A 26,168-nucleotide genomic window follows, 5' to 3' on the forward strand; every position below is an offset into this window, starting at 1 on the left:
GAGATCACACACAGGACACACCAGCTCTGTCCCCGACGGTTATTCTTAGGGCACTGAACAGTGAGGCGACTGAGTCACAGGGCCTCAGGCCTAGAATATAGTCTGCAGCAGTACAGGGGGCTGTGTAGCCTGCTTCTTCTGTCTGTCGGTTGGTCTATTAAACTGTCTGTCTGTTTGTCTGTTCGTCAGGCAGAAGAGAAGTGATCTAGAATTGGCAAATGGCAATGAGGAGATACTAGACACGGAAGGATTCTCTCCACTGATAAGAAATCCGTCTTCAAATAAATCACTGCGCAATGTTCTTGAATATCGCAGGGCACAAGTGTTTCACCTTGTATTCAGTGTGATATAAAAAATAAACGTATCTCTTCCCGTGGCAGTTTTTTTGTGTTTGAAACATTGTGGATTCAAACCTAGTAACTGGGGTAATTTGTCATACTCTGCCTAGCTTTTAAATTCGGTCTTTGACACATAGCATTGTCTTAAAGACGAACGGTAAGTGATGACTAAATCATAACTCTGGGTTCTTTACCATTATCATGCGATGTCTTTTCAGACCCTCTCTCACGTACCACTGAGATGTGGAAAGCCCTGCTGTGTTATGTGAATTTTATTTCTTATAATGACATCCCACGGGAGCCATTATTCGGGCTATTTTAGGCTAAGGAATGTTTGGAAGGGAACATTGCCTTGCTCATTTCAGACCGTTGCGTGCTCATACACTGCAACACAAAGTTTGATAGCGATTACAGCCCGGGTTGATGACAATGCATTGCATTAGGAGGAAACTTCCACATGCTTGTTTATTCCTGACCGTGGTGTGCCGGTATCTCATCGATTCACAACTCGATAGCAATCACTGTTGTTGACAATGCAATGTATACGGAAGGACGCAAACGACATTCGTGGCGTGTCATTTTCTTGGAACTGGTGGCGTTGTATGTGAGGCAGAGTCTATTGATTACATCGGCCCCTTTATCCATTCCCTTTTGAGTGTGAAGGATTTTTGAGGTGACGTGAAGTTATCCCAGGGTGTCCGATCCATACCCGGCTCATTAACACACAACGTGTTCCCTGAGGGTGACTTCAACAGGCTTTTCACCCGCTCTATCAGCCAGGGATGTTACTGTTGCCGCGTTGCTTTGGGATATCAACGACCGGGAGATGAATTTTGATCACCATATGGGTCTAGAGAAGAAGGGGAACGTGGAATGGGCTCTGCTCTCACCCAAGCTGCTGGTGTTGTCCTCCGTACTCTTCTACTGTAAGCAGCCATTGGCTAAAACATTTAAGTGTCTTGTTCTGGAAAACGTCTACAAGACGTGCTCTTTTGCTTGTATCGTTTTCATTTTTTTGTAGGACCACTTATCCCACCACACTGAAGGACTGTAGCAATAGTTTCACTAGGTTTTCATGACCTTTACCATGTATCATGAATACCGTGTACTCAAAGGAGCCTAGTAGCCAAGATGTAGCTGAATCGCAAAATAATCAGCAGTGTGACCATCTGTGACACATGACTGGCAGTTGAATATGCTAGAAATATGCACCATTATAAACCTGCCCACCTGCTGTGGCTGGCTGCTGTGTCTGCTGTTGGAACAGTGATGTATTGCAGGACTCAAGGAGCTGCCAGTGCGTGGATTAAATACGCATCTCCTAAAGTAGGTAGAAAGATGAAAGATGAAGGTCTCTGCGCAACACTGGCACCACTCGCCTGCCCATGTCTGACAGGAGGCCACGAGGACGACTGACTGATGGAACAGTGGAGGAGTGCTGAGTGCTGCTAACTTTCTGTTTGACTCAGCCCGACTGAAGAAAAACTAACATAATCCTACAACTCTGAGGCCCCAAGGCCTGTCTGTGAAAACCTCGGAGGGGAGAGACTGCATACATACAGTACCAGTCAAAGGTTCTGACACACCTACTGATTCAAGGGTTTTTCTTTATTTTTACTATTCTTCAAAGTAGCCACCCTTTGCCTTGATGACAGCTTTGCACACTCTTGGCATTCTCTCAACCAGCTTCACCTGGAATGCTTTTCCAACAGTCTTGAAGGAGTTCCCACATATGTTGAGCACTTATTGGCTGCTTTTCCTTCACTCTGCGGTCCAACTCATCCCAAACCATCTCAATTTGTTGAGATCGGGTGATTGTGGAGGCCAGGTCATCTGATGCAGCACTCCATCCCTCTCCTTCTTGGTCAAATAGCCCTTACACCGCCTGGAGGTGTGTTGGGTCATTGTCCTGTTGAAAAACAAATGATAGTCCCAGTAAGTGCAAACCAGATGGGAAGGCTTATTGCTGCAGAATGCTGTGGTAGCCATGCTGGTTAAGTGTGCCTTGAATTCTACATAAATTACAGACACGCAAAGCACCATCACACCTCCTCCTCCATGCTTCACAGTGGGAACCACACATGCGGAGATCATCAGTTCACCTACTCTGTGTCTCACAAAGACACAGTGGAGGTTGGAACTAAAAATCTCAAATTTGACCAAAGGACAGAATCCCACCTGCCTAAGGTCAATTGCTTGTGTTTCTTGGCCCAAGCAAGTCTCTTCTTCTTATTGGTGCCCTTTAGTAGCAGTTTTGACCATGAAGGCCTGATTCACGCAGTCTCCTCTGAACAGTTGATGTTGAGATGTGTCAGTTACTTGAACTCTGTGAATACTTTATTTGGGTTGAAATTTCTGAGGCTGGTAACTCTAATGAACTTATCCATGATAGCTAGTTTCATCATAGCGCTTGATGGTTTTTGCGACTGTACTTGAAGAAACCTTCAAAGTCCTTGAATTTTTCCGGATTGACTGACCCTTCATGCCTTAAAGTAATGATGGCCTGTCATTTCTCTTTGCTTATTTGTGATGTTCTTGCCATAATATGGACTTGGACTTTTACCAAATATGGCTATCTTCTGTATACCACCCTTACCTTGTCACAACAAAACTGATTGGCTCAAACGTATTAAGAAGGAAAGTAATTCCACAAATGAACTTTTATTAAGGCACACCTGTTAATTGAAATGCATTCCAGGTGACTACCTCATGAAGCTGCTTGAGAGAATGACAAGCTGTCATCAAGGCAAAGGGTGGCAACTTTGAAGAATCTAAAATATGAAATACTTTTTTGGTTAGTTCACGATTCCATGTGTTTAATTTCATAGTTTTGATGTCTTCACTATTATTACATACAAACATACATACATACATACATACATACATACATACAATGTGTACAGACATTTGTATTCACGAGTTCTAGTCGTGTTTTCGCCACCGCAAATGGCTTTGTGCTTTTAAGAACAGCTTGTTTGAACTTGCAGAGGGATGAAACACTTGTTTATTGTCTTCTTTGTTTATAATGGCTATCTGCTTTTTTATCTAGACAGTTCCCCTGTCACCAGAAGTGGAGGACAGGAGTTAAATATTGAAAGAACACAACAAAAACACTTGGCTTGGTAACTTCTTTGATGAGAAGAAAAAAAGCAATCTGTATGGTTTCATTCAGCCAGTGTCTGTCTGGTGCTTTTGTCAGTCTTATCTTAAGTGCATTTGCTATTCCTTTTGACACGTTTAAAGCAGAATTTTATTTTGCTTCAGGTGTCTACATTTGTCAGCACAAGACACATTACATCTTTGAAAGAAGAAGAAAATGTCTGTCAAACTAGCAAATAATCAGCACCCGTCGCCTGCCCAAGCACAGCTCTCCGGTGCCTTTTACTTCCACGCTCTTCACAGCGATAGTGAGTAATGATTATCGGTACTACAGTGTTAGATGACTTGGAGCCAAAATCATTTCCATTTGAACTATCTTGGCTGCACCTCAAACGCCAAGGCTGTGGGTTTTTGTTTGTAGTTTATGTATTTTTGGGATAAATATTGCAGGTTTGGCAGTCATCGTTCGTTTTATGTCCGTAGGCAGTTTACTCACTGGGTTAACATTAGGGAGGGAAAAGAAGAGAGAGAGAGTCAATTGAAATGGAAACTGGTGTTCTTGCCTCCCAGGCCACAGCAGGACAGTTCAGGTTCTTCTGGATGGGGCTCAGAAAGCACCAGGGAACTGCATGTTAACTGCATCTTTCCTACAATATCTTCTAGGTGCCTGCGTACAGTACTAGAGCAGGAGCAATGGGGAGACTGAGCTCTCTGAGATTCATCCTCCTTTGCCTGGTGTCAGGAGATGCTGTGTTTTGGCAGATGTTTACAGCCCCTCTGTTGCTCTTGCCCCCACTAAGACTTCCTGTTTATCCTCTGACCTTAATTCAGGCCACCAGCTGCCAGCACAATGCCTTCAGCCCCAAGACTCCAGCCTCTAGACACAAACCTCCAGCCTCCATCTTCCACCTTCCCCCTCCCAGCCCCAAGCCTCTAGCATCCAATCCCTCAGCCTATCAGTCTCCCCATCTACAGCAACTCACCGTGGAGACCGACACCCCTATACTACCCTATCCTTACAAGGACGTCCCATCAGTAGACACCACTTGTGAAGCTCAGACCTGCTGACCAGTGCACCGGATTCAATGAAAGCAGTTGTCACAATGCAGTTGTAAACACCTTCCACAGTACTGCAATTCCATTGGTTCCCTATAACTAAACAGACATGAAAGGAACCTAGTGGTGCTCCCACTTCCCAGGCCAGTCAAGAGGGAATGTGTCAGTGTGTGTGGGGAGACAAGCAGACAGGCAGTCAGCCGCAGCCGAGGGGAGCGGGGGTGAGAGACAGCCAGGGCACGCCAGCCCACTCCCTCTGCCCTCACAGGGAAAGCGGATGTTTGTCTGTGGAAAACAGAGGCAATGGAGCAAACAATAAGTAATGTGAGGGAGAGAGGCAGAGACTGAGTGACCGAAATGGACCTGGTTCTTGACATCCCAGCGAACAGTAGTCCATTCTTGATGCAGGGCTAATTTCTCCCCGTAAAAACTCTCCACACTTAACTTTCCTTTTACAACTTTACATTCTCACATCAAACCCCAGATGTGCTTGTCATGCTCTACTCTCATTGTCAGAGTAATCATACCTTAAACTCAATTGCCAGAACCCAGAGGACTTCAAAATGTAGCAATCTGGCTTTTCTCTCAGATAGGTATGGTATTATCGGTTTGAAATATTCATGGGGTTCGCCTGAGTACCCTTTTATTACACTCTAGGAGCACATTAATTATGCATGGCCTGGAGAGTTTCACATTGTATCCATGAACCACTGGAGTGAAGTTTCTGATATACCGTGTCTGGTAGAAAACCTCCAAAAAATTGAACCACAGGGCGATTATGAGAAACACAAATTCCTGGAGAGGGGTGAAACAGGCTCCCCGTCTCCCCTGTCCTTGGTGCTCTGGACCTGAACAAAGATCAGGATAGTATGAGGTCATCTCAGGCCAGATAAACTTGATCCTCCCCTGACAGCCAGACTCTCTTCTCTCACAGCTCCATCCGGGGCCATGTTCTCACTCCCAGTTTGGGGAGTCAATTCAGTGAAATGTGGCTCTGGTCTGATCCTGGGGTTCTGCAGTTACCAGTCAAAAGTTTAGACGCACCTGCTCATTCCAGGGTTTTTCTTAATTTTTGCTATTTTCTACATTGTAGAATAATAGTGAAGTCATCAAAACTATGAAATAACACATATGGAATAATGAACTAACCAAAAAAGTGTTAAAGAAATCAAAATATGTTTTATATTTGAGATTCTTCAAAGTATCCACCGTTTGCCTTGATGACAGCTTTGCACACTCGTGGCATTCTCTCAACCAGTTTCATGAACTAGTCACCTGGAATGCATTTTCAATTAACAGGTGTGCCTTGTTAAAAGTTCATTTGTGTAATTTCTTTCCTTCTTAATACGTTTGAGCCAATCAGTTGTGTTGTGACAATTGAAGGAAAAGGTATACAGAAGATAGCCCTATTTGGTAAAATACCAAGTCCATATTATGGCAAGAACAGCTGAAATAAGCAAAGAGAAATGACAGCCCATCATGTCAGTCAATCTGGAACATTTCAAGAACTTTGAAAACTTCTTCAAGTACAGCTGCAAAAACCATCAAGCACTGTGATGAAACTGGCTGTCATGAAGACTGCCAGAGGAAAAAGGAAGACCCAGAGTTATCTCTGCTGCAGAGGATAGGTTCGTTAGAGTTACCAGCTTCAGAAATTGCAGCCTAAATAAATGCTTCACAGAGTTAAAGTAACAGACACATCTCAACATCAACTGTTCAGGGGAGACTGTGTGAATCAGACCTTCATGGTAGAATTGCTGCTAAGGAACCACTACTAAAGGACACCAATAACAAGAAGAGACTTGCTTGGGCCAAGAAACACAAGCAATGGACATTAGACCAGTGGAAATCTGTCCAAATTTGAGATTTTTTGTCTTTGTGAGATGCAGAGTTGGTGAACGGATGATCTCTGCATGTGTGGTTCCCACCAAGAAGCATGGAGTATGAGGTGTGATTTTATTTTTATTTATTTTTATTTCACCTTTATTTAACCAGGTAGGCAAGTTGAGAACAAATTCTCATTTACAATTGCGACCTAGCCAAGATAAAGCAAAGCAGTTCGACAAATACAACGACACAGAGTTACACATGGAGTAAAACAAACATACAGTCAATAATACAGTATAAACAAGTCTATATACGAAGTGAGCAAATGAGGTGAGATAAGGGAGGTAAAGGCAAAAAAAAGGCCATGGTGGCAAAGTAAATACGATATAGCAAGTAAAACACTGGAATGGTAGATTTGCAGTGGAAGAATGTACAAAGTAGAAATAAAAATAATGGGGTGCAAAGGAGCAAAATATATATATATTTTTTTAAATACAGTAGGGAAAGAGGTAGTTGTTTGGGCTAAATCATAGGTGGGCTATGTACAGGTGCAGTAATCTGTGAGCTGCTCTGACAGTTGGTGCTTAAAGCTAGCGAGGGAGATAAGTGTTTCCAGTTCCAGAGATTTTTGTAGTTCGTTCCAGTCATTGGCAGCAGAGAACTGGAAGGAGAGGCGGCCAAAGAAATAATTGGTTTTGGGGGTGACCAGAGAGATATACCTGCTGGAGCGCGTGCTACAGGTGGGTGATGCTATGGTGATGGTGTGGGGGTGTTTTGCTGGTGACACTGTCAGTAATTTATTTAGAATTCAAGGCATACTTAACCAGCATGGCTACCACAGCATTCTGCAGCGATACGCCGTCCCATCCGGTTTGCGCTTAGTGGGACTATTATTTGTTTTTCAACAGGACAATGACCCAAAACACACCTCCAGGCTGTGTAAGGGCTATTTAACCAAGAAGGAGAGTGATGGAGTGCTGTATTAGATGACATGGCTTCCACAATCAACCCAATTGAGATTTGTGATGAGTTGGACCGCAGAGTGAAGGAAAAGCATTCCAGGTGAAGCTGGTTGAGAAAATGCCAAGCGTGCGCAAAGCTGACATCAAGACAAAGGGTGGCTACTTTGAAGAATCTCAAATCTAAATATTTTGATTTGTTGAACACTTTTTTTGCTTACGACATGATTCCATATGTGTTATTTCATAGTTCGGACGTCTTCACTATTATTCTACAATGTCGAAAATAGTCCAAATAAAGAAAATCCCTGGAATGAGTAGGTCTTCTAAAACGTTTGACTGGTGCTGTATTTTGTAATTACTCGTTTTTGAGAGAAGAGACATGTTCAAGAGAAGGAAAAGACCCCAGAGGCAGCAGCCCTTTGTTCTCATCGACGGCTGGAGAGGTTGACGCTGTTGATCTGAAGGGGGTTTCTAGTGGCACGATTTTCGCAGTCATGTTGGTCTATATAACACTATACGCTTTAATCAAACTGTTTTTTAGCCTGAGACTGAATACCGTACTGTAGCTGAGAGATTTATTCATTCATCTGCAAGTCATGGCACACATTGACCCCTTCTCACCCTGTTGTCCTGCGGGTCGGGTCGTAATTCAGCGACTTCATAATAGCTGCCTTGTTACTCCAGTCATTGCTATGTGGTACTACATTGCTACCACTCTTTTCAGCGTTCACTCTTTCGTTTTCTATCGAGACCGTGTGATTATGGCTACACAGAACAATGAGGAATTTCTGGTCAAATGTTATGTGCTTTGTGACATCCTCCTCGGGGAGTGGGCTGAGTTCATCGACAAATGTTCCATTAAAGGGTACATGCTCATTTAATAGGAATAATTGACCTTGCTTGTGCTAACTTAGAGATCCCCCCCCCCCCCTCTCTTTCTTTTTGTCCCCATTCTGTTCTTTTCTGTTTTCAGGTATACTCTTCAACGTCTTTTTAATAATAGCCATGTCTTTTTGACGGCCATTCATGGTGCCGTTTGCTGTCGTTATGTATCAGTGTGCTACTGGGAGAACACGTCTGTCAATGGATGCCCTGTCTCTCTCTCTCTCCCCATCTCTTCAACCCAGCCCGCCTCTATCTGTCTCTCTCTCTCTCTCTCTCTCTCTCTCCCCATCTCTTCAACCCAGCCCGCCTCTATCTGTCTCTCTCTCTCCATCTCTTCAACCCAGCCCGCCTCTATCTGTCTCTCTCTCCATCTCTTCAACCCAACCCGCCTCTATCTCTCTCTCCATCTCTTCAACCCAGCCCGCCTCTATCTGTCTCTCTATCTGTCTCTCTCTCTCTCTCTCTCTCTCCATCTCTTCAACCCAGCCCGCCTCTATCTGTCTCTCTATCTGTCTCTCTATCTGTCTCTCTATCTGTCTCTCTATCTGTCTCTCTATCTGTCTCTCTATCTGTCTCTCTATCTGTCTCTCCATCTCTTCAACCCAGCCCGCCTCTATCTGTCTCTCTATCTGTTTCTCTCTCTCTCTCTCCATCTCTTCAACCCAGCCTGCCTCTATCTGTCTCTCTATCTGTCTGTCCATCTCTTCAACCCAGCCCGCCTCTATCTGTCTCTCTATCTGTCTCTCTCTCTCTCTCCATCTCTTCAACCCAGCCCGCCTCTATCTGTCTCTCTATCTGTCTCTCTATCTGTCTCTCTATCTGTCTCTCTATCTGTCTGTCCATCTCTTCAACCCAGCCCGCCTCTATCTGTCTCTCTATCTGTCTCTCTATCTGTCTCTCCATCTCTTCAACCCAGCCCGCCTCTATCTGTCTCTCTCTCTCTCTCCATCTCTTCAACCCAGCCCGCCTCTATCTGTCTCTCTATCTGTCTCTCTATCTGTCTCTTTATCTGTCTCTCTATCTGTCTCTCTATCTGTCTCTCTATCTGTCTCTCCATCTCTTCAACCCAGCCCGCCTCTATCTGTCTCTCTATCTGTTTCTCTCTCTCTCTCTCTCTCTCTCTCTCCATCTCTTCAACCCAGCCTGCCTCTATCTGTCTCTCTATCTGTCTGTCCATCTCTTCAACCCAGCCCGCCTCTATCTGTCTCTCTATCTGTCTCTCTATCTGTCTCTCCATCTCTTCAACCCAGCCCGCCTCTATCTGTCTCTCTATCTGTTTCTCTCTCTCTCTCTCTCTCCATCTCTTCAACCCAGCCTGCCTCTATCTGTCTCTCTATCTGTCTCTCCATCTCTTCAACCCAGCCCGCCTCTATCTGTCTGTTTGCCTCTCGGACTGATGCTCTTCACCCGTCATGTTGACAAGGTCATTACAAATGAACTCTTCATGTTCCCTCAAGGGGTTTATTAAAGCAATTAACTGAAACAGCTACCAATTAAAGATAACAGCCGATAACACATTCATCTCTGCAAAGATTGATCGACAACCGATGAGCAGTACCTACCCAATGGGTTAGCTACGTCGGAAACAGGAAGAAGACACAGGAAGCGTGACGAGCCGTTGACGACACACATGGTGTTTTATATGCTGGGCTTTTCTTCTAGTCGTGTTTTTCTTGATATTATTGAGAGGATATAGCCCGAGCTAAGCATATCCATATCACATTTAATGGACAACAGTGCAGTTCATCTCCATGACTGCTGCACTGTTCCGGTGAAGTGACTGTTGAGTTATTCAGGGGTGGCGCGGTAGGCAGTCCTTCACAGTGGACCACTGCTCCCCGGCACGCATATTGAACACAGGCAGCGTTGTCTGGCTCTGTGAGGGAATGTGCCGGTGGACTTCACTGAACGGAAATGGTGTCTGGATCATTGTCCTCTGTTAGGGAGGCAGTGCACTGTCTGACACATAGGCCCGTAGGAATATTGTGGTGTTATTAAACTGTGCAGAAAGATCATTTCAGAGCATGAATTTAAACAAGCAATTATGGTGTTAATGTCCAGAATTGTTGTTGTTGTCTCAATAATTACTGTGCTTCAAGGAATATTTTAATGTGTTGAGCTGTTTAAAAGTTGGTGTGAGTTCAGTTTACTGTTTGATGAGCAGAACAGGATTCAGCTAGATGCAATTCATCGTTACATAGTCAGAGGTGGTTATATGTTATTGGACATAAATAACAAAATCTTGTCACAATTAATCATCTTTATACTGCAAGTCAATTTCCTCTTAAAAGTCATTGTCAGAGTACATGCTACAGTATTACCCTGTTTAATCTTAAGAGAGTTGTGATCATTTAAACTTTTATTTAATTAGGCAAGTCAGTTAAGAACAAATTCTTAAATTCTTACTGTGAATCCACCTCTGTCTCTATTCTGGTCAAATTCACTTTGCAGTTTCTTAATCCCCCACTCAGTCAATTAGTTAAATAAGGCAACAGTCCTCTGACACATAGCTACTGTAAGCATGACTGATACCCTGCTGAGGTAGAGAGGCCCATGCACTCCCAAGGAACAGGAGGTGCACTCCCAAGGAACAGGAGGTGCACTCCCAAGGAACAGGAGGTGCACTCCCAAGGAACAGGAGGGAGGAACATAGGTCTCTCTTATCAAAGACATCAGCGACAGGCTCACAGTCCATTTTTTAACCACACATTATTCTCACCGTGCATTGAAGGGTTGAATTAAATCTATTGAGTAAGCGGTATTTAAGTCAAATCAAATCAAATGCCATTGGTCACATACACAATGGTTAGCAGAAGTTAATGTGAGTGTAGCGAAATGCTCGTGCTTCTAGTTCCGACAGTGCAGTGATATCTAACAAGTAATCTAACAATTCCCCAACAACTACCTAATACACACAAATCTAAAGGGGTGAATGAGAATATGTATATGGATGTATATAGCGATGGCCGAGCGGCATAGGCAAGGTGCAGTAGATGGTATAAAATACAGTATATACATGTGATATGAGTAATGTAAGATATGTAAACATTATTAAAGTGGCATTATTTAAAGTGGCTTTGTTTAAAGTGACTAGTGATCCATTTATTAGTGTCCAGTGATTGGGTCTCAATGTAGGCAGCAGGCTCTCTGAGTTAGTGATGGCTGTTTAGCAGTCTGATGGCCTTGAGATAGAAGCTGTTTTTCAGTCTCTCGGTCCCTGCTTTGATGCACCTGTACTGACCTCGCCTTCTGGATGGAAGCAGGGTGAACAGGCAGGGGCTCGGGTGGTTATTGTCCTTGATGATCTTTTTGGCCTTCCTTTGACATCGGGTGTTGAAGGTGTCATGTAGGGCAGGAAGTTTGCCCCCGGTGATGCGTTGTGCAGACCGCACCACCCTCTGGAGAGTCTTGCGGTTGAGGGTGGTGCAGTTGCCGTACCAGGCTGTGATACAGCCCGACAGGATGCTCTTGATTGTGTATCTGTAAAAGTTTGCCAGGGTTTTGGGTGACAAGCCAAATTTCTTCAGCCTCCTATGTGGGTGGACCGTTTCAGTTTGTCTGTGATGTGTACGCCGAGGAACTTAAGACTTTCCACCTTCTCCATGGGGGGGCTGCTCCCTCTGCTGTTTCCTGAAGTCCACGATCATCTCCTTTGTTTTGTTGACATTGAGTGCGAGGTTGTTTTCCTGACACCACACTCCGAGTTCCCTCACCTCCTCCCTGTAGGCTGCCTCGTCGTTGTTGGTGATCAGGCTCACTACTGTTGTGTCGTCTGCAAACTTGATGATTGAGTTGGAGGCATGCATGGCCACGCAGTCGTGGGTGAACAGGGAGTACAGGAGAGGGCTCAGCACACACCCTTGTGGGGCCCCAGTGTTGAGGGTCAGCGAAGTGGAGATGTTGTTTCCTACCTTCACCACCTGGGGGCGGCCCATCCGAAAGTCCAAGACCCAGCTGCACAGGGCGGGGTTGAGACCCAGGGCCTCCAGCTTGATGATGAAACACAACACCATGATGCAGAGAAAGGCTTTTTAGAAGGGTTAGCGATGTAATTAGAGAGAGAGTGAGAGAGGTGGAGAGGGACAGAGTGAGTCACCAGTGTAGGGAGCTGGACCAAGGACTCTTCATCACAGGGGGCCCAGACAGCAGTGCAGACAGGACAGGCCAGCGGGGGTCACAGCACCATCAGTGTGTGTTTAGCACAGTCATTATCTCCTTAGATAATCACCACTCGATGACCTACTCTGTGTGTGTGTGTGTGTGTGTGTGTGTGTGTGTGTACGGGGCAAGTTGTAAGGGTGTGGACCAGGCCTCTCCCTAGGGGTCCTTCTGCTGCTGGCCAGATGGTACCCTCTACTGCCACCCCTACCCCCACCCCACCCCAGCCGACACATTTCAGTTGAAGGCATTCAGTTGTACAACTGACTAGGTATCCTCCTTTCCCTGTCTGCTCTGCTCCCCAGCCCCACCCTGGACAGCCAGGCAGGGAAATGGCGAGCAGCCATAAGGGAGCTGCTGCTACTGTAGCACAGCTAGCACAGGACTATCATCTGCTTCATATGGTATTTACCCATCCATTACGCAAGTCCATTGAATGCAGTTTTGTTCCCAGAAACATTTATCTGTGCAAATGAGAATGGAGTAAGCTGGCAGTCTCCAGTGGGAGGTGACCTAGTTCTGATTAAACCATCGTTCACGCCCCCGTCCCCCCTGTATAAATCAGTTTTAGACGTGTCTGCGGTGACACCCATGCTATAACCGCTGTGGTGGATGTGAGCTACCCCACTCTGAGGACGCCTTCCTGGGTACCAGAGCTGGAGCAGGGGGGCTAAATTGTGGAGGTGTAGCACACTCTCTCCTTTCATCCCCAGGAGGATGGCTCTCTCTCTCTCTGTCATTTTATTGCTCCTCTCTACCTTTCCTGCAGTATCTGCTGGTGCCCGGGCACTAACTTCCTTTTATTGATTGTGAGCTGTAGAAATGAGATGGAACATATCTGGGAACACTGCAAAGTAAAAAAAAAAATCTATGGCATTTACTGGGATGCTACTTGCTATCATGCCACTGCAAACAGTGATTGAAATCTGTACAAAGCACAGTCACTCTTCTGCTTTGTTTATCTTTATCGCTGCATTCATTTTTCTTTCAGACTCATCCCTTTCCCTTTCTTTCATTCATCCCTTTCCCTTTCTTTCATTCATCTCTCCATCCCTTTCCCTTTCTTTCATTCATCTCTCATCCCTTTCCCTTTCTTTCATTCATCTCTCCATCCCTTTCCCTTTCTTTCATTCATCTCTCCATCCCTTTCCCTTTCTTTCATTCATCTCTCATCCCTTTCCCTTTCTTTCATTCATCTCTCATCCCTTTCCCTTTCTTTCATTCATCTCTCATCCCTTTCCCTTTCTTTCATTCATCTCTCATCCCTTTCCCTTTCTTTCATTCATCTCTCCATCCCTTTCTTTCATTCATCTCTCCTTTCCCTTTCTTTCATTCATCTCTCATCCCTTTCCCTTTCTTTCATTCATCTCTCCATCCCTTTCTTTCATTCATCTCTCCATCCCTTTCCCTTTCTTTCATTCATCTCTCCATCCCTTTCTTTCATTCATCTCTCCTTTCCCTTTCTTTCATTCATCTCTCATCCCTTTCCCTTTCTTTCATTCATCTCTCCATCCCTTTCTTTCATTCATCTCTCCATCCCTTTCCCTTTCTTTCATTCATCTCTCATCCCTTTCCCTTTCTTTCATTCATCTCTCCATCCCTTTCCCTTTCTTTCATTCATCTCTCCATCCCTTTCCCTTTCTTTCATTCATCTCTCCATCCCTTTCCCTTTCTTTCATTCATCTCTCCATCCCTTTCCCAATCTCTCTCTCTCCATCTCCTGCTGTGGTGGTGGAGGTGTCTCAGTATTCTGCAGAGTGTCTACTGAGAAGGAGCCACTCTCTCTGGCCCGTCTCGAACGGGAGGGAATTAAATTAGGCCTCAATGTATATTTACTCCTGGAAGAAGATGGAGCCTTTTGTAGGTCATCGCGCTGATCCTGATCGAAGCAGACTGGAGTAATTTGGGGGGAAATGGTGTTTGATTCGGCTTTGTGGAGGGTGGCGGACACACACATCCCTGATGGTGAGAGGCCTGGGTATGGAGGAGAGGTAGTGAGGGAGGGATAGTGAGAGGAACATCAATGGTTATAAACACAGCATCTTTCCTCTCCTCTCAGTGTCAGCCCCCGAACACCCCAGTTCCTCAGGCCTGGGGTTGGGGCTGGAGCTAGGGTTGCAGCTGGTGCTGGGGCTGGAGGCTTCTCTGGGATAGGGCTGGTGCTGTAGGCTTCTCTGGAATAGGGCTGGTGCTGGAGGCTTCTCTGGGATAGGGCTGGTGCTGGAGGCTTCTCTGGGATAGGGCTTGTCCTGGGGGCTTCTCTGGGATAGGGCTGGTGCTGGAGGCTTCTCTGGGATAGGGCTGGTGCTGGAGGCTTCTCTGGGATAGGGCTGGTGCTGGAGATCTCTGGGATAGGGCTGGTGCTGGAGGCTCTCTGGGATAGGGCTGGTGCTGGAGGGTTCTTTGGGATGGAGTTAGGGTTGGGGGCTTCTCTGGGATAGGGCTTGTCCTGGAGGCTTCTCTGGGATAGGGCTGGTGCTGGAGGCTTCTCTGGGGTAGGGCTTGTCCTGGAGGCTTCTCTGGGATAGGGCTTGTCCTGGAGGCTTCTCTGGGATAGGGCTTGTCCTGGAGGCTTCTCTGGGATAGGGCTGGTGCTGGAGGCTGTCTGGGATAGGGCTTGTCCTGGGGGCTTCTCTGGGATAGGGCTGGTGCTGGAGATCTCTGGGATAGGGCTGGTGCTGGAGGCTGTCTGGGATAGGGCTGGTGCTGGAGGGTTATTTGGGATGGAGTTAGGGTTGGGGGCTTCTCTGGGATAGGGCTTGTCCTGGAGGCTTCTCTGGGATAGGGCTGGTGCTGGAGGCTGTCTGGGATAGGGCTTGTCCTGGGGGCTTCTCTGGGATAGGGCTGGTGCTGGAGATCTCTGGGATAGGGCTGGTGCTGGAGGCTGTCTGGGATAGGGCTGGTGCTGGAGGGTTCTTTGGGATGGAGTTAGGGTTGGGGGATTCTCTGGGGCTGGAGGTGCACAGTAATGAACTTTTGTTGCCTCTAAATTTGATTCAGGGAAATGTAAAGGCCAGGGTGAATCACTTGAAATGCCCATTCGCTAATGTAAGTGTATTTGCTGTTTTTAAGAGAGGTAGCTATTTTCTTAATGACATGCACCCTCTCGTAATAACATTTCACAGAAACATAATGTTTTGCTGAATATTAGATGGGATTTCATTCAATAGAAATAGTTTTCAAATGCCCCTGACCTCCTTCCTTTGTCGTCTCATACCGTTCCATCAAATCCACCTGAAATGACTGCTTTTTATTTCTTTCATATGCTCTTTCACTTATCTTTGTAACGCAGACAGGGTCATTGTCAGAACACAGAACATTGAAATGATTTGAAGAAACGTAATTTACATCCCATATTAAATCCATAAAAAATGGCTTCTCTCTCTCTCTCTCTCTCTCTCTCTCTCTCTCTCTCTCTCTCACTCTGTCTGCGTGTGTTCTATAAATCAATTACCCTTAGGAATCAGAGGAAAGTTTTGCTGGAAAATGTTGTTTCTCAGATAAAGACATTTATGTTCTTATTGTATTACATGATTTGTATGAATATGACTGACATCAGCATAGGTTATTCTTTCCAGTGTATTGTTGTATTGGGTTAAAAGCATGCTGCGTCGTCGTTGGTACTAAACTGACTACATAATACAGTGATAGTGTAGGTGTTAAACATCAGCAGTAAGTCTGGGATAGTCCGTAAAGAGCTACTGAACACGCAGATTGGCGCGCGTGTTTTTCTTCTGCTACTCATTGGATGTTTTAGTTTTGCAATTTGACGTCTAACTAAGGTGTTTGGTGCAGTATTTCTCAAGTAAAAAAAACGTGTGACATGTTGCCTTATGTAAACAGTCGGAGGTCTGTATCACTGTCTATGCTATTGGATAGAGAGCGATCACTGCAGTTGTTCACCCCATGTTAGTGGGCAAAGGGACATCCTAAATCCAAAATCAAAATCCAACCTTCATTTACCTGTTGTGACGCATAGATGTTCCAAACTCAGTTTTAGACGAGACTGACTTTATGACCAAAATTATCCTATTTAACTTTGTAGTCAATTTTGACACTGGAATTTTTCGGGCTCATATCGATGCTACATAGGTCGTTTTACAGGGGGCTTTGTTGCCTTTTAAAGGCAGTCGCTCTTTAAAAGTCTCTAACACTGCTTTTGGGTGTAGAAGCAGCCGTAGCATCCTGAGTTTTCACTTTCGTATATTGTGATCCCATGCCTCCCTCTCCTATCTGGCTAACTTAGCTGATTCAGTGTGTCCTCTAGGCTTCCTTATTGTCCTTTGTTATTTTCATCCCCCTTCTCAAAAGATGGCTAGTTCGACTGGAGCTCTCTGCCCTGCCCTTGAGAAGAGCAGCCTGCTCCCACTACCACCACTCACCATGGCTGGCTCCTGGCACCGCGCAGACAGGTAGTCATGCTGTAACCAGAAAATGGTTGGTAATGGAAGTTGCTCACATATTTTGTGAGATGGACTTCCTGATCATTCTAGCTGCCACTATGTTTTTACCACATTACAGTTATATCTGGAGTGTTTGGCATTGCCCACCATAGACTGTATATCACTTTATCTATGTCGGCCACATTTCTCTACCTCACTCGTCTGTGTGATCATAGTTGGTCATTTCATTGTCTTATTGGGTGTGAAAAGAAAGATAAGTCTATATTTTTTTTTTTAGGAATTAAGACTTACAGCATAGAAATTGTTCAAACGTTTTCCATCCTAAAATGTTGAATAAACAAGGGCTTGGATTTGTTATCAAGCAGATGGAAAAGGGCTCGTAGAAAACATCTACGTCAAATAGTCTTAAAATGTATTAGAAATACTTCAAAACACAATAAAGTTGAAGTAAAGACCCCTGCCAACTAATACCAACACTTATATTTAGTTCAGGGGAAAAAAATGTCTGCCTTCTGTAAGTAAGAAACATTGCCTTGTGCCTTGAAATTACATTACCAAAAACCCACGTCTAAGATTTTTTCTCATTTCTCACCCCCCATGAGGAGGGAGGATAATGAACGTTCACAGAAGTAACAAGTAAAGGTAGACCTATTAATTAGTTATAGTGTTTTTACTGACATTAATTATTACATTTTTTAAAACCGGTAACCAAATCGGTAACAGAATTGTCCCGAAAATCGTTAATGGAATTTCTGCAAATGATTTGGCTACAATTTAAGTCATAGTAGTCACAAACCACAGTTTGGTCACCTGCTACTGTCCTCCCTTCCACTGTCATATTGTTATGTTCAGCTAATTACTGTTTTGGTTCTCTTACTGTCATCTGGTGGTCAAAGTAATAGTGGGAAAAGTCTGGACAACCCCTCCCTCTCTCTCTCGCTTCACTCTCCAGTTAATGCCACCTCTCCCAGCTCTTACTGACACCTACCCATGAGCCCCCTCTCTTTCCATTTAGTGTAACCAGCATCCTCACTCACTGAGTACCGACCAACACCGGACAGCCATGGACGTTGAAAAGTATTTGAAATTTGGTCAGTTTGCCTTCACTTCAACGTCCACAGGAGTAGTTTTTTGGTCCTGTTACGTCCACTGTGATTGGTTCAGATTTGGGTCAGTCCGGATCGGTCCAAATCTGAACCAATCATAGACGTCTATGTTCCACAAGTTTAGACAGCACAGTACAGTAGAGTACATTACAGTAGTGGTCTTCACGGGTCCAACAGACCCAAAATTACAAGATCCGACCTACGAGTTCTGATATAATTACCACAAGTCTCGGGTATGTGCTATTCAAATTCATTTATTGACGGGACCCGATTTGGACCCGTCCCCTATTCATTTAATGTGTGAAAGGCTGTGAGAACTGAGCTTGTTATATGTGTCAGCCAATTTGCAATTCAATAAAACGTATAGCTTATGTCCAGCTGAAACTGGTTCCGGCTGCTCACATCACGTGTGCCTGCTGTTGAGGCGAGAAAGAGCAGCGAGTGAAAGGAGCCTCAACCGAACAAGGCTTCTGTTGATTGCGAAGATGGAGGCATTTTTCATTGAAGTAAAATTCAAGTTAGAGGAGAAAGAGTATAGTGAAAAGAAGCCTACAAGGGGAATGTCCTCAGGGACACGTTTTACAGTACAAAGATGAGAAGAATGTTGGTGCATATTTTGTATCATATTTATTATAATTTGTTTTATCATTATTATTACTGTATATTGTTATTATTATTGTAGGCCTATTTAAGAATCTAAACCAGTTCTTTATATACAGTGTCAAGAAGAAGAATGCGAACCCTTTGGAATTACCTGCATAAATTGGAATTTCTGCATAAATTTGTCATGGGACAAACACGGTGTGCTTAAACTAATAACACACAAATTATTGTAGTTTTCTTGTCTATATTGAATATATCATTTAAACATTCACAGTGTAGGTTGGAAAAAGTATGTGAACCCCTAGGCTAATGACTTCTCCAAAAGCTAATTGGAGTCAGGAGTCAGCTAACCTGGAGTCCCATCAATGAGACGAGATTGGATATGTTGGTTAGAGATGTCCTTCCTATAAAAAAAAAAAACATTTACAAAATGTGAGTTTGCTATTCACAAGAAGCATTGCCTGATGTGAACCATGCCTCAAACAAAAGAGATCTCAGAAGACCTAAGGTTAAGAATTGTTGCCTTGCATAAAGCTGGAAACGGTTACAAAAGTATCTCTAAAAGCCTTGATGTTCATCAGTCCACAGTAAGACAAATTGTCTGTAAATGGAGAAAGTTCAGCACTGTTGCTACTGTCCCCTAGGAGTGGCCGTCCTGCATAGATAACTGCAAGAGCACAGCGCAGAATGCTCAATGAGGTTAAGAAGAGTCCTGGAGTGTTAGCTACAGACTTACAGAAATCTCTGCAACATGCTAACATCTCTGTTGACGAGTCTACGATACGTAACACTAAACAAGAATGCTGTTCATGGGAGGACACCATGGAAGAACCCATTGCTGTCCAAAAAACACATTGCCGCACGTCTGAAGTTCGTAAAAGAGCACCTGGATGTTCCACATCGCTACTGGCAAAATATTCTGTGGACAGAGGAAAATACAGTTGTGTTGTTTGGAAGGAACACAACACTATGTGTGAAGAAAAAATGCACAGCACACAAACATCAAAACCTCATTCCAACTGTAAAGTATGGTGGAAGGAGCGTCATGGTTTGGGACTGCTTTACTGCCTCAGGGCCTGGACAGCTTGCTATCATCGACAGAAAAATGAATTCACAAGTTTATCAAGACATTTTGCACGAGAATGTAAGGCTATCTGTCCGCCAATTGAAGCTCAACAGAAGTTGGGTGATGCAGCAGGACAATAACCCAAAACACAGAAGTAAATCAACAACAGATTGGCTTCAACAGAAGAAAATACACCTTCTGGAGTTCTGATGTCAACCCGATTGAGATGCTGTGGCATGACCTCAAGAGAGAGGTTCACACCAGACATCCTAAGAATATTGCTGAACTAAAACAGTTTGGTAAAGACAATGGTCCAAAATTCCTCCTGACCATTGTGCAGGTCTGATCTGCAATTACAGAAAACTTTTGGTTGAGGTTATTTCTGCCAATGTAGGGTCAACCAGTTATTAAAACCAAGGGTTCACATACTTTTCCCACCCTGCACTGTCAATGTTTACACAGTGTTTTCAATAAAGTTTAAGCAGACAGTGTTTGTCTATTGTTGTGACTCAGATGAAGATCAGATACAATTTTATGACCAATTTATGCCAGGTAATTAAGGTTTCACATACTTTTTCTTGCCATACAAAAAGTGTTTTGTTTAATTTTGTTGATACATTTGTTGGCTAAATTAAGTTTAAACTGTCTTTTTATGTTGAGCTGATAGGCCTAGATATAGTTAATTTTATTTATAGGCTATACAATTAAATATAGGCTACATCATAATTCTAATTAAGTATGATGATGATAAACAATAATAATAATACATGACAATTATTCATGTTCCACAAAAATACCTAAAGAATGTTTTAATCCATTTCATTTGTATAAATAAAGTTTATCCAACAAATTTTGAAATGACTCATTCTCTCTCATTGTCCTTCTTTACAATAAAGAATTGTGTCCCACTTTGCCAATCAAAGAGTCCCAATTTGCCACTATCGACTGAAAGAATTTAGTCTCAGGACAATTTGTGTTTGAAGAAGAGTCATCCATCCTGTGTTTGTTTTGTTTCTTTTCTCTTAGTAAAGTTCTTAAGCTATTTAGAATGGTATCATTGACGCTGGAGACGACAAGCAGGTACAGGGAGTGAACATTTAATGAAACACAGACATGAAACAGAACAGGAACAGCGTCTGGACAGGCGAAAAATGACGACATCAGTGCTGACACAGGAACAAATGGAGGAGCAGACAGATATAGAGGGGGTAATCAACAAAGTAATGGAGTCCAGGTGAGTCCAATATTGCGCAGCTGCTTGTAATGATGGTGACAGGTGTGTGTAATGAAGGGCGAGCGCCAGAGAGGGAGAGCGGGAGCAGGCTTGACAATCATGTTGGGGGTTAAGACAATGAGATGCTTGTTGAAGGTGTTCTGGAAAGCATATTTTCAGAAAGTGTCCCACTTTACCAATACTCACCCTTGTTGAAGTTAGGACTATTTTTTAACCTATTGTAAAATAAATAGCATTAGCTTATTGCTGTTATTTGTTGGGTATGCCTACAGTAGGCACTCGCTTTTGTTGGTAATTTTAGCAATATTGGCCTAGCCTGTTCAAAACTTTTGAAGGTTTCAACCAGTTCTTTAAATGGCTTATGTGGCGCAGCGGTCTAAGGCACTGTGTCACAATGCTGAAGGTGTCACTACAGACCCAGGTTCAATCCTGGGCTGTATCACAACCAGCTGTGATCGGGAGTCCCATAGGGTGGCGCACAATTTGGCCCTGCATCATCTTGGTTTGGCCGGGGTTGGCCGTCATTGTAGATAAAAATATGTTCTTAACTGACTTGCCTAGTTAAATAAAGTTAAAATAAAAAAATGAAATAGGCTGTTGTTTTGTTTCAGTCTGCTGAGCTATATTCTTTGGCCAAATTAAGTTCATGTTGTGTTTGCCGCAATATAATAGAATTACCGGTAGGCCTACAGGGCGAGATGTAACATTGTATTTCATGCCTCAGTATAATAACCTGTGTGTATTTTCCTTATAAACAATGACTTGACTTGTACCTACTTTTGGAATTACCCCAATAAATGTATGAAACATTTGTGAAGGTTTGATGTGGTTTTGCTATTATTAGTCTTAGCTATGCAGGCCTATGAAGACAGTTGAACTTGAGGTGAGGAACAATATTTTAGGCCTACCAGAGTTACTCCTTTAATCTAACAATATAATGCTTATCTTTATAAAAAATATTCTGATAGAAAATGTACCAAAATGCCTCCTTTTGTACACCTACATTTGGAAAGTATTCAGGTCCCCTTCACGTTTTCCACATTTTGTTACTTGTTCTAAAATGGATGCAATTCGTTTTCCCCCCTCATTAATCTACACATAATACCCCACAATGACAAAGTGAAAACAGGTTTCTAAAAATGTTTGCAAATTCATAAAATAATTAACAGAAATATCTTATTTACATAAGTAAGTATTCAGACCCTATGAGACTCGAAATTTAGCTCAGGTGCATCTTGTTTCCATTGATCATCCTTGAGATGTTTCTACAACTTGATTAGAGTCCATCTATGGTAAATTCAATTGATTGGACATGATTTGGAAAGGAACACACCTGTCTATATAAGGTCCCACAGTTGACAGTGCAAATCAAAGCAAAAACAAAGCCATGAGGTCAAAGTAATTGTCCGTAGAGCACTGAGACAGGATTGTGTTGAGGCACAGATCTGGGGAAGAGTACCAAAACATTTCTGCAGAATTGAAGGTACCCAAGAACACAGTGGCCTCCATCATTCTTAAATGGAAGAAGTTTGGAACCACCAAGACTCTTCCTAGAGCTGGCTGCATGGCCAAACTGAGTAATCGGGGGAGAAGGGCCTTGGTCGGGGAGACGACCAAGGGACCCGATGGTCACTCTGACATAACTCCAGAGTTCCTCTGTGAAGATGGGAGAGCCTTCCAGAAGGACACCCATCTATGCACCACTTCACCAATCAGGCCTTTTATGGTAGAGTGGCCAGACGGAAACCACTCCTCATTAAAAGGTACATGACAGCCTACTTGGGGTTTGCCAAAAGGCACCTGAAGGACTCTCAGATCATGAAAAACAATATTCTCAGGTCTGATGAAACTAAGATTGAACTCTTTGATCTGAATGCCAAGCTTCACGTCTGGAGGAAACCAGGCACAGGTCATCACCTGGCCAATACCATCCCTATGGTGAAGCATGGTGGTGGCAGCATCATGCTGTGGGAGTGGGTCATCTGGTCGGGTGGGAAAGCCACGGATCCATTTCGGAACGGTCCGACTTTTTGGACCCGTGAAGACCTCTACAGTAAAGAAAAGTAACAGTCCTGGTCTATACTTAAGCAATAAGGCCCAAGGGGGTGTGGTATATGGCCAATATACCACGGCTAAGGGCTGTTCTTATGCACGATGCAACGTGGATGCATAAGAAGGTGCCTTATTGTTATTACAAACTGGTTACCAATGTAATTAAAGCAGTAAAAAAATACATTTTTGTCACACGTGATATACACGGCTGTCAGCCAATCAGCATTCAGGACTCAAACCACCCAGTTTATAATGTAGATTAGAATAGGTACATGTGTGTACCTATTTAGGATACATCACCATGAAGAGAATGACATTGATATCCATAATTATGCATTTCTATGATGAAATTCCGTTACCGCAGTTCTGTTAACGGGTGTAAATCCACTTCACTTTTTGTATTTCAATAACCAAATGAGATTTTTGTGTAATACCTGACATCCCATTCTTTCTGCAGACATCTTTGAATCTTAATTCGGAATAGATATTTAAGAGTTTGTGGAAAACGTGGTCACATAATTTTGGGGGATTTTACTAAAATTCTGTTACCAAACTTTGCATCTCCACCGTTCTTCCAATAAATGTGTTTTTGCAAAATGTTCAGTGTAAAGTGTTAAAAGTCATCTTTGTGCGTAGAGTTTAAATCAATGTTTGTTTTGCTGTTCAAGGACTTGCGATGCTCGAGGTTGTTTCTCAAGGATGATTTTGCTTCTGTCGGGAGTAGGGACTATGTTTGTAGAGAGGAATGTAAATGGGAACATGGGACTCCTAGAGAATATGTTGAGAGGGATATGGACTTGGTACATTGGTGCCTCTTTTCTATGAGGGAGAAAACTGAGTGATTTAAACCTAATTCATTTAGGTCTCGACTAAGGTAATACTACTTGGAGCAATAAGTAATTGGACAAAAATAAAAATACATCCATATTCAACCCTGACTCTGATTGCCTTAGAGGAAAGCAAATGGGTTTCCATCTAAATGCAAATGTCTACCTCTGTGTATTTGGCGCTATGAAACCATGCATAAATATGCATGTATGGAATATGCCATTTTCTGGCCATATCATAGCTAAGCTTTAGATATGAATTATGTTTGACTTCTGACAGTAACTGTGTGTGTACCGTCATACTCTACAGTTTGTACTGCTATATTTGTTCAGAGTGTAACTCTCAGTCCCGTGTATTCCTACCTGTGTATTTGCAGATTTAAGCAAATATTAGTTTAATGACTTGAAATCCCCTCATCAGCAGCTGCTAATGGCCTAGCGGTGCAGTATGTTTAACACAGCAGTTTATGTACACATTATGACTCAGCTGAAAAAAAAATGCAAGCTAACAAACATTACATCACCCTCCCAGATTCATCAATATGTCTGCTCCTCCTAGTAGAATCTAGGTCTTGAAGAAGAGTTTGGGGCATCAATGTTTACTTTAGATTGACTGTAACTCTACTCTGTGCACTGTAGTAATTGTGCAGGAGAAGATTAAAATTAGAGTGTGTAAGAGAGGGGATTTGTATGCCGGAGGAGGTGATTTGTTTGTTGCAATTTATTGGTGTATAATGTAATATGGGTGGTGTGATTCTACTCATTACTCTGGGCTCCACACAGAGATGCTCACAGTCTACGGCTGTAATTAAACGTGTCTGGGAGAAAATGGGAAAATAAACTCTCTACAATAGGCTAGCTGCAGAGAGGGAGGGGGAGAGAGAGGCTTAGTGCAGTTAGATATCTCTGCTCCATCAGATAATGTTGTTATCGCAGAATTACCCATCAATGCCGCCTTCGCGGAAACCGTGAAGAGTTGAAAAACTAATTAAACATCAATTGATAGTAAACAAGATAAGGGAGCGGTGAGACTGAGTGTTGTGATGCTTTGTATTTCATCACAGAGATATGAGCATGAAGTAATTGATGTTTAGGGTTTTTGGTCAAAATATGCATTATTTCTTAGGTCTATAGAACATATTTAATATACATGTTGTGCCATTAGCAGAGTAGTATAGTCTTTTTCTTTTTTTTAATTGAAACAATACAATAGGTAGCTGCGATGAGTTGGTTATACATTTGTATTGAGCATACATCTCCATATAGCGTTTCCCAATCTGGCAGATCGACGTTAAATCTGGGTTTGGCCAATGCCAGGAGAATGCTACCTGCCCCAATGCATAGTGCCAACTGTAACGTTTGGTGGAGGAATAATGGTCTTGGGCTATTTTTCATGGTTCGGGCTAGGCCTCTTAGTTTCAGTGAAGGGAAATCTTAATGCTACAGCATACAATGACAATCTAGACAATTTTGTGCTTCCAACTTTGTGGCAACAGTTTGGGGAAGGCTCTTTCCTGTTTCAGCATGACAATGTCCAAAGTGAGGTCCTCCATACAGAAGTGGTTTGTTGAGATCGGTGTGGAGGAACTAGCCTGTAAAGAACCCTGACCTCAACCCCATCGAACACCTTTGGGATGAATTGGAACGTAGACTGCGAGCCAGGCTTAATCGCCCAACATCGACACCGACCTCACTAATGCTCTCGTGGCTGAATGGAAGCAAGTCCCCGCAGTAATGTTCCAACATCTAGTGGAAAGCCTTCCCAAAAGAGTGGAGGCTTTTATAGCAACAAAGGGGGGACCAAATTCAAATTAGTGCCCATGATTTTGGAATGAGATGTTCGATGAGCAGGTGTTCACATTCTTTTGGTAATGTAGTGTATGTTCTGTCTCTTCTGGAGGGTAGAATTTGAATTGTAGCCAACTATGTATAGCTTAATTTAAAAATCAAGATACTTTAAACAAGGTTCCATTGTCAATCCACTGGAAATGGATAGTTTTCATCTGTATGACATCATAGAGCCCCCTTTTAAACATTGGATGTGCCTCTCTTAGTAGCCTACTGGAAAACCAGTTTGGATTTAGATACAGTTTCATACAGAAACATTTTTAGAGAAATAAGCTTTATCTGTGTATGGAACATTTCTGGTTTGTATCTTTATTCAGTACAGTTGGGTTTTAATCCAAATAAACTGGAGAAATTATCCAGGTCTTCAATAAGAGCGTTCATGGTTGAAGATTGTGGACTTGAGAACTTCAATCGTCGGTTTACATTGATACCTTTATTTCTAACCCATTCATTTCTAATCCCTTAATTGTATTATTGGATTTGATTTCTGTAGCTAACAATTCAATGGCCATAACAAACACATATGGTGATAGAGGGCAACCTTGTTTTACACCTCTTGACAATTCAAAATTCAGAGAAATAACCATTATTCATCATTTACATATAGGAGGAGTGTTATACATTACTTTTATACATCTCATAAAAGATTATCCAAGGTTGAAATAATCCAGGTACTTAGAAATACATTTTAGCCGTACTTTATC

At 43.2% G+C, this 26,168-nt stretch overlaps 1 protein-coding gene across 2 annotated transcripts in view; it reads left to right on the forward strand.

Moving 5' to 3' along the window:
- LOC115139439 (solute carrier family 35 member F1) overlaps positions 1-26,168 on the forward strand; it is a 105,739-nt gene that overhangs the window by 19,394 nt on the left and 60,177 nt on the right. Inside the window, exon 1 of one of the 2 annotated variants that reach the window (XM_029676808.2) lies at positions 735-1,264. The exons of the other annotated variant lie outside the window; for it this stretch is intronic. Within the exon in view, the coding sequence (XP_029532668.1) occupies positions 1,212-1,264 (53 nt within the window). The 5' untranslated portion in view covers positions 735-1,211. Of the gene's footprint in view, positions 1-734; positions 1,265-26,168 lie in introns of those variants that run through there. 2 annotated transcript variants of the gene reach the window in all.

The sequence above is a fragment of the Oncorhynchus nerka genome, linkage group LG13, assembly GCF_034236695.1.
Source record: "Oncorhynchus nerka isolate Pitt River linkage group LG13, Oner_Uvic_2.0, whole genome shotgun sequence".
Taxonomy (NCBI): Eukaryota; Metazoa; Chordata; class Actinopteri; order Salmoniformes; family Salmonidae; genus Oncorhynchus; species Oncorhynchus nerka.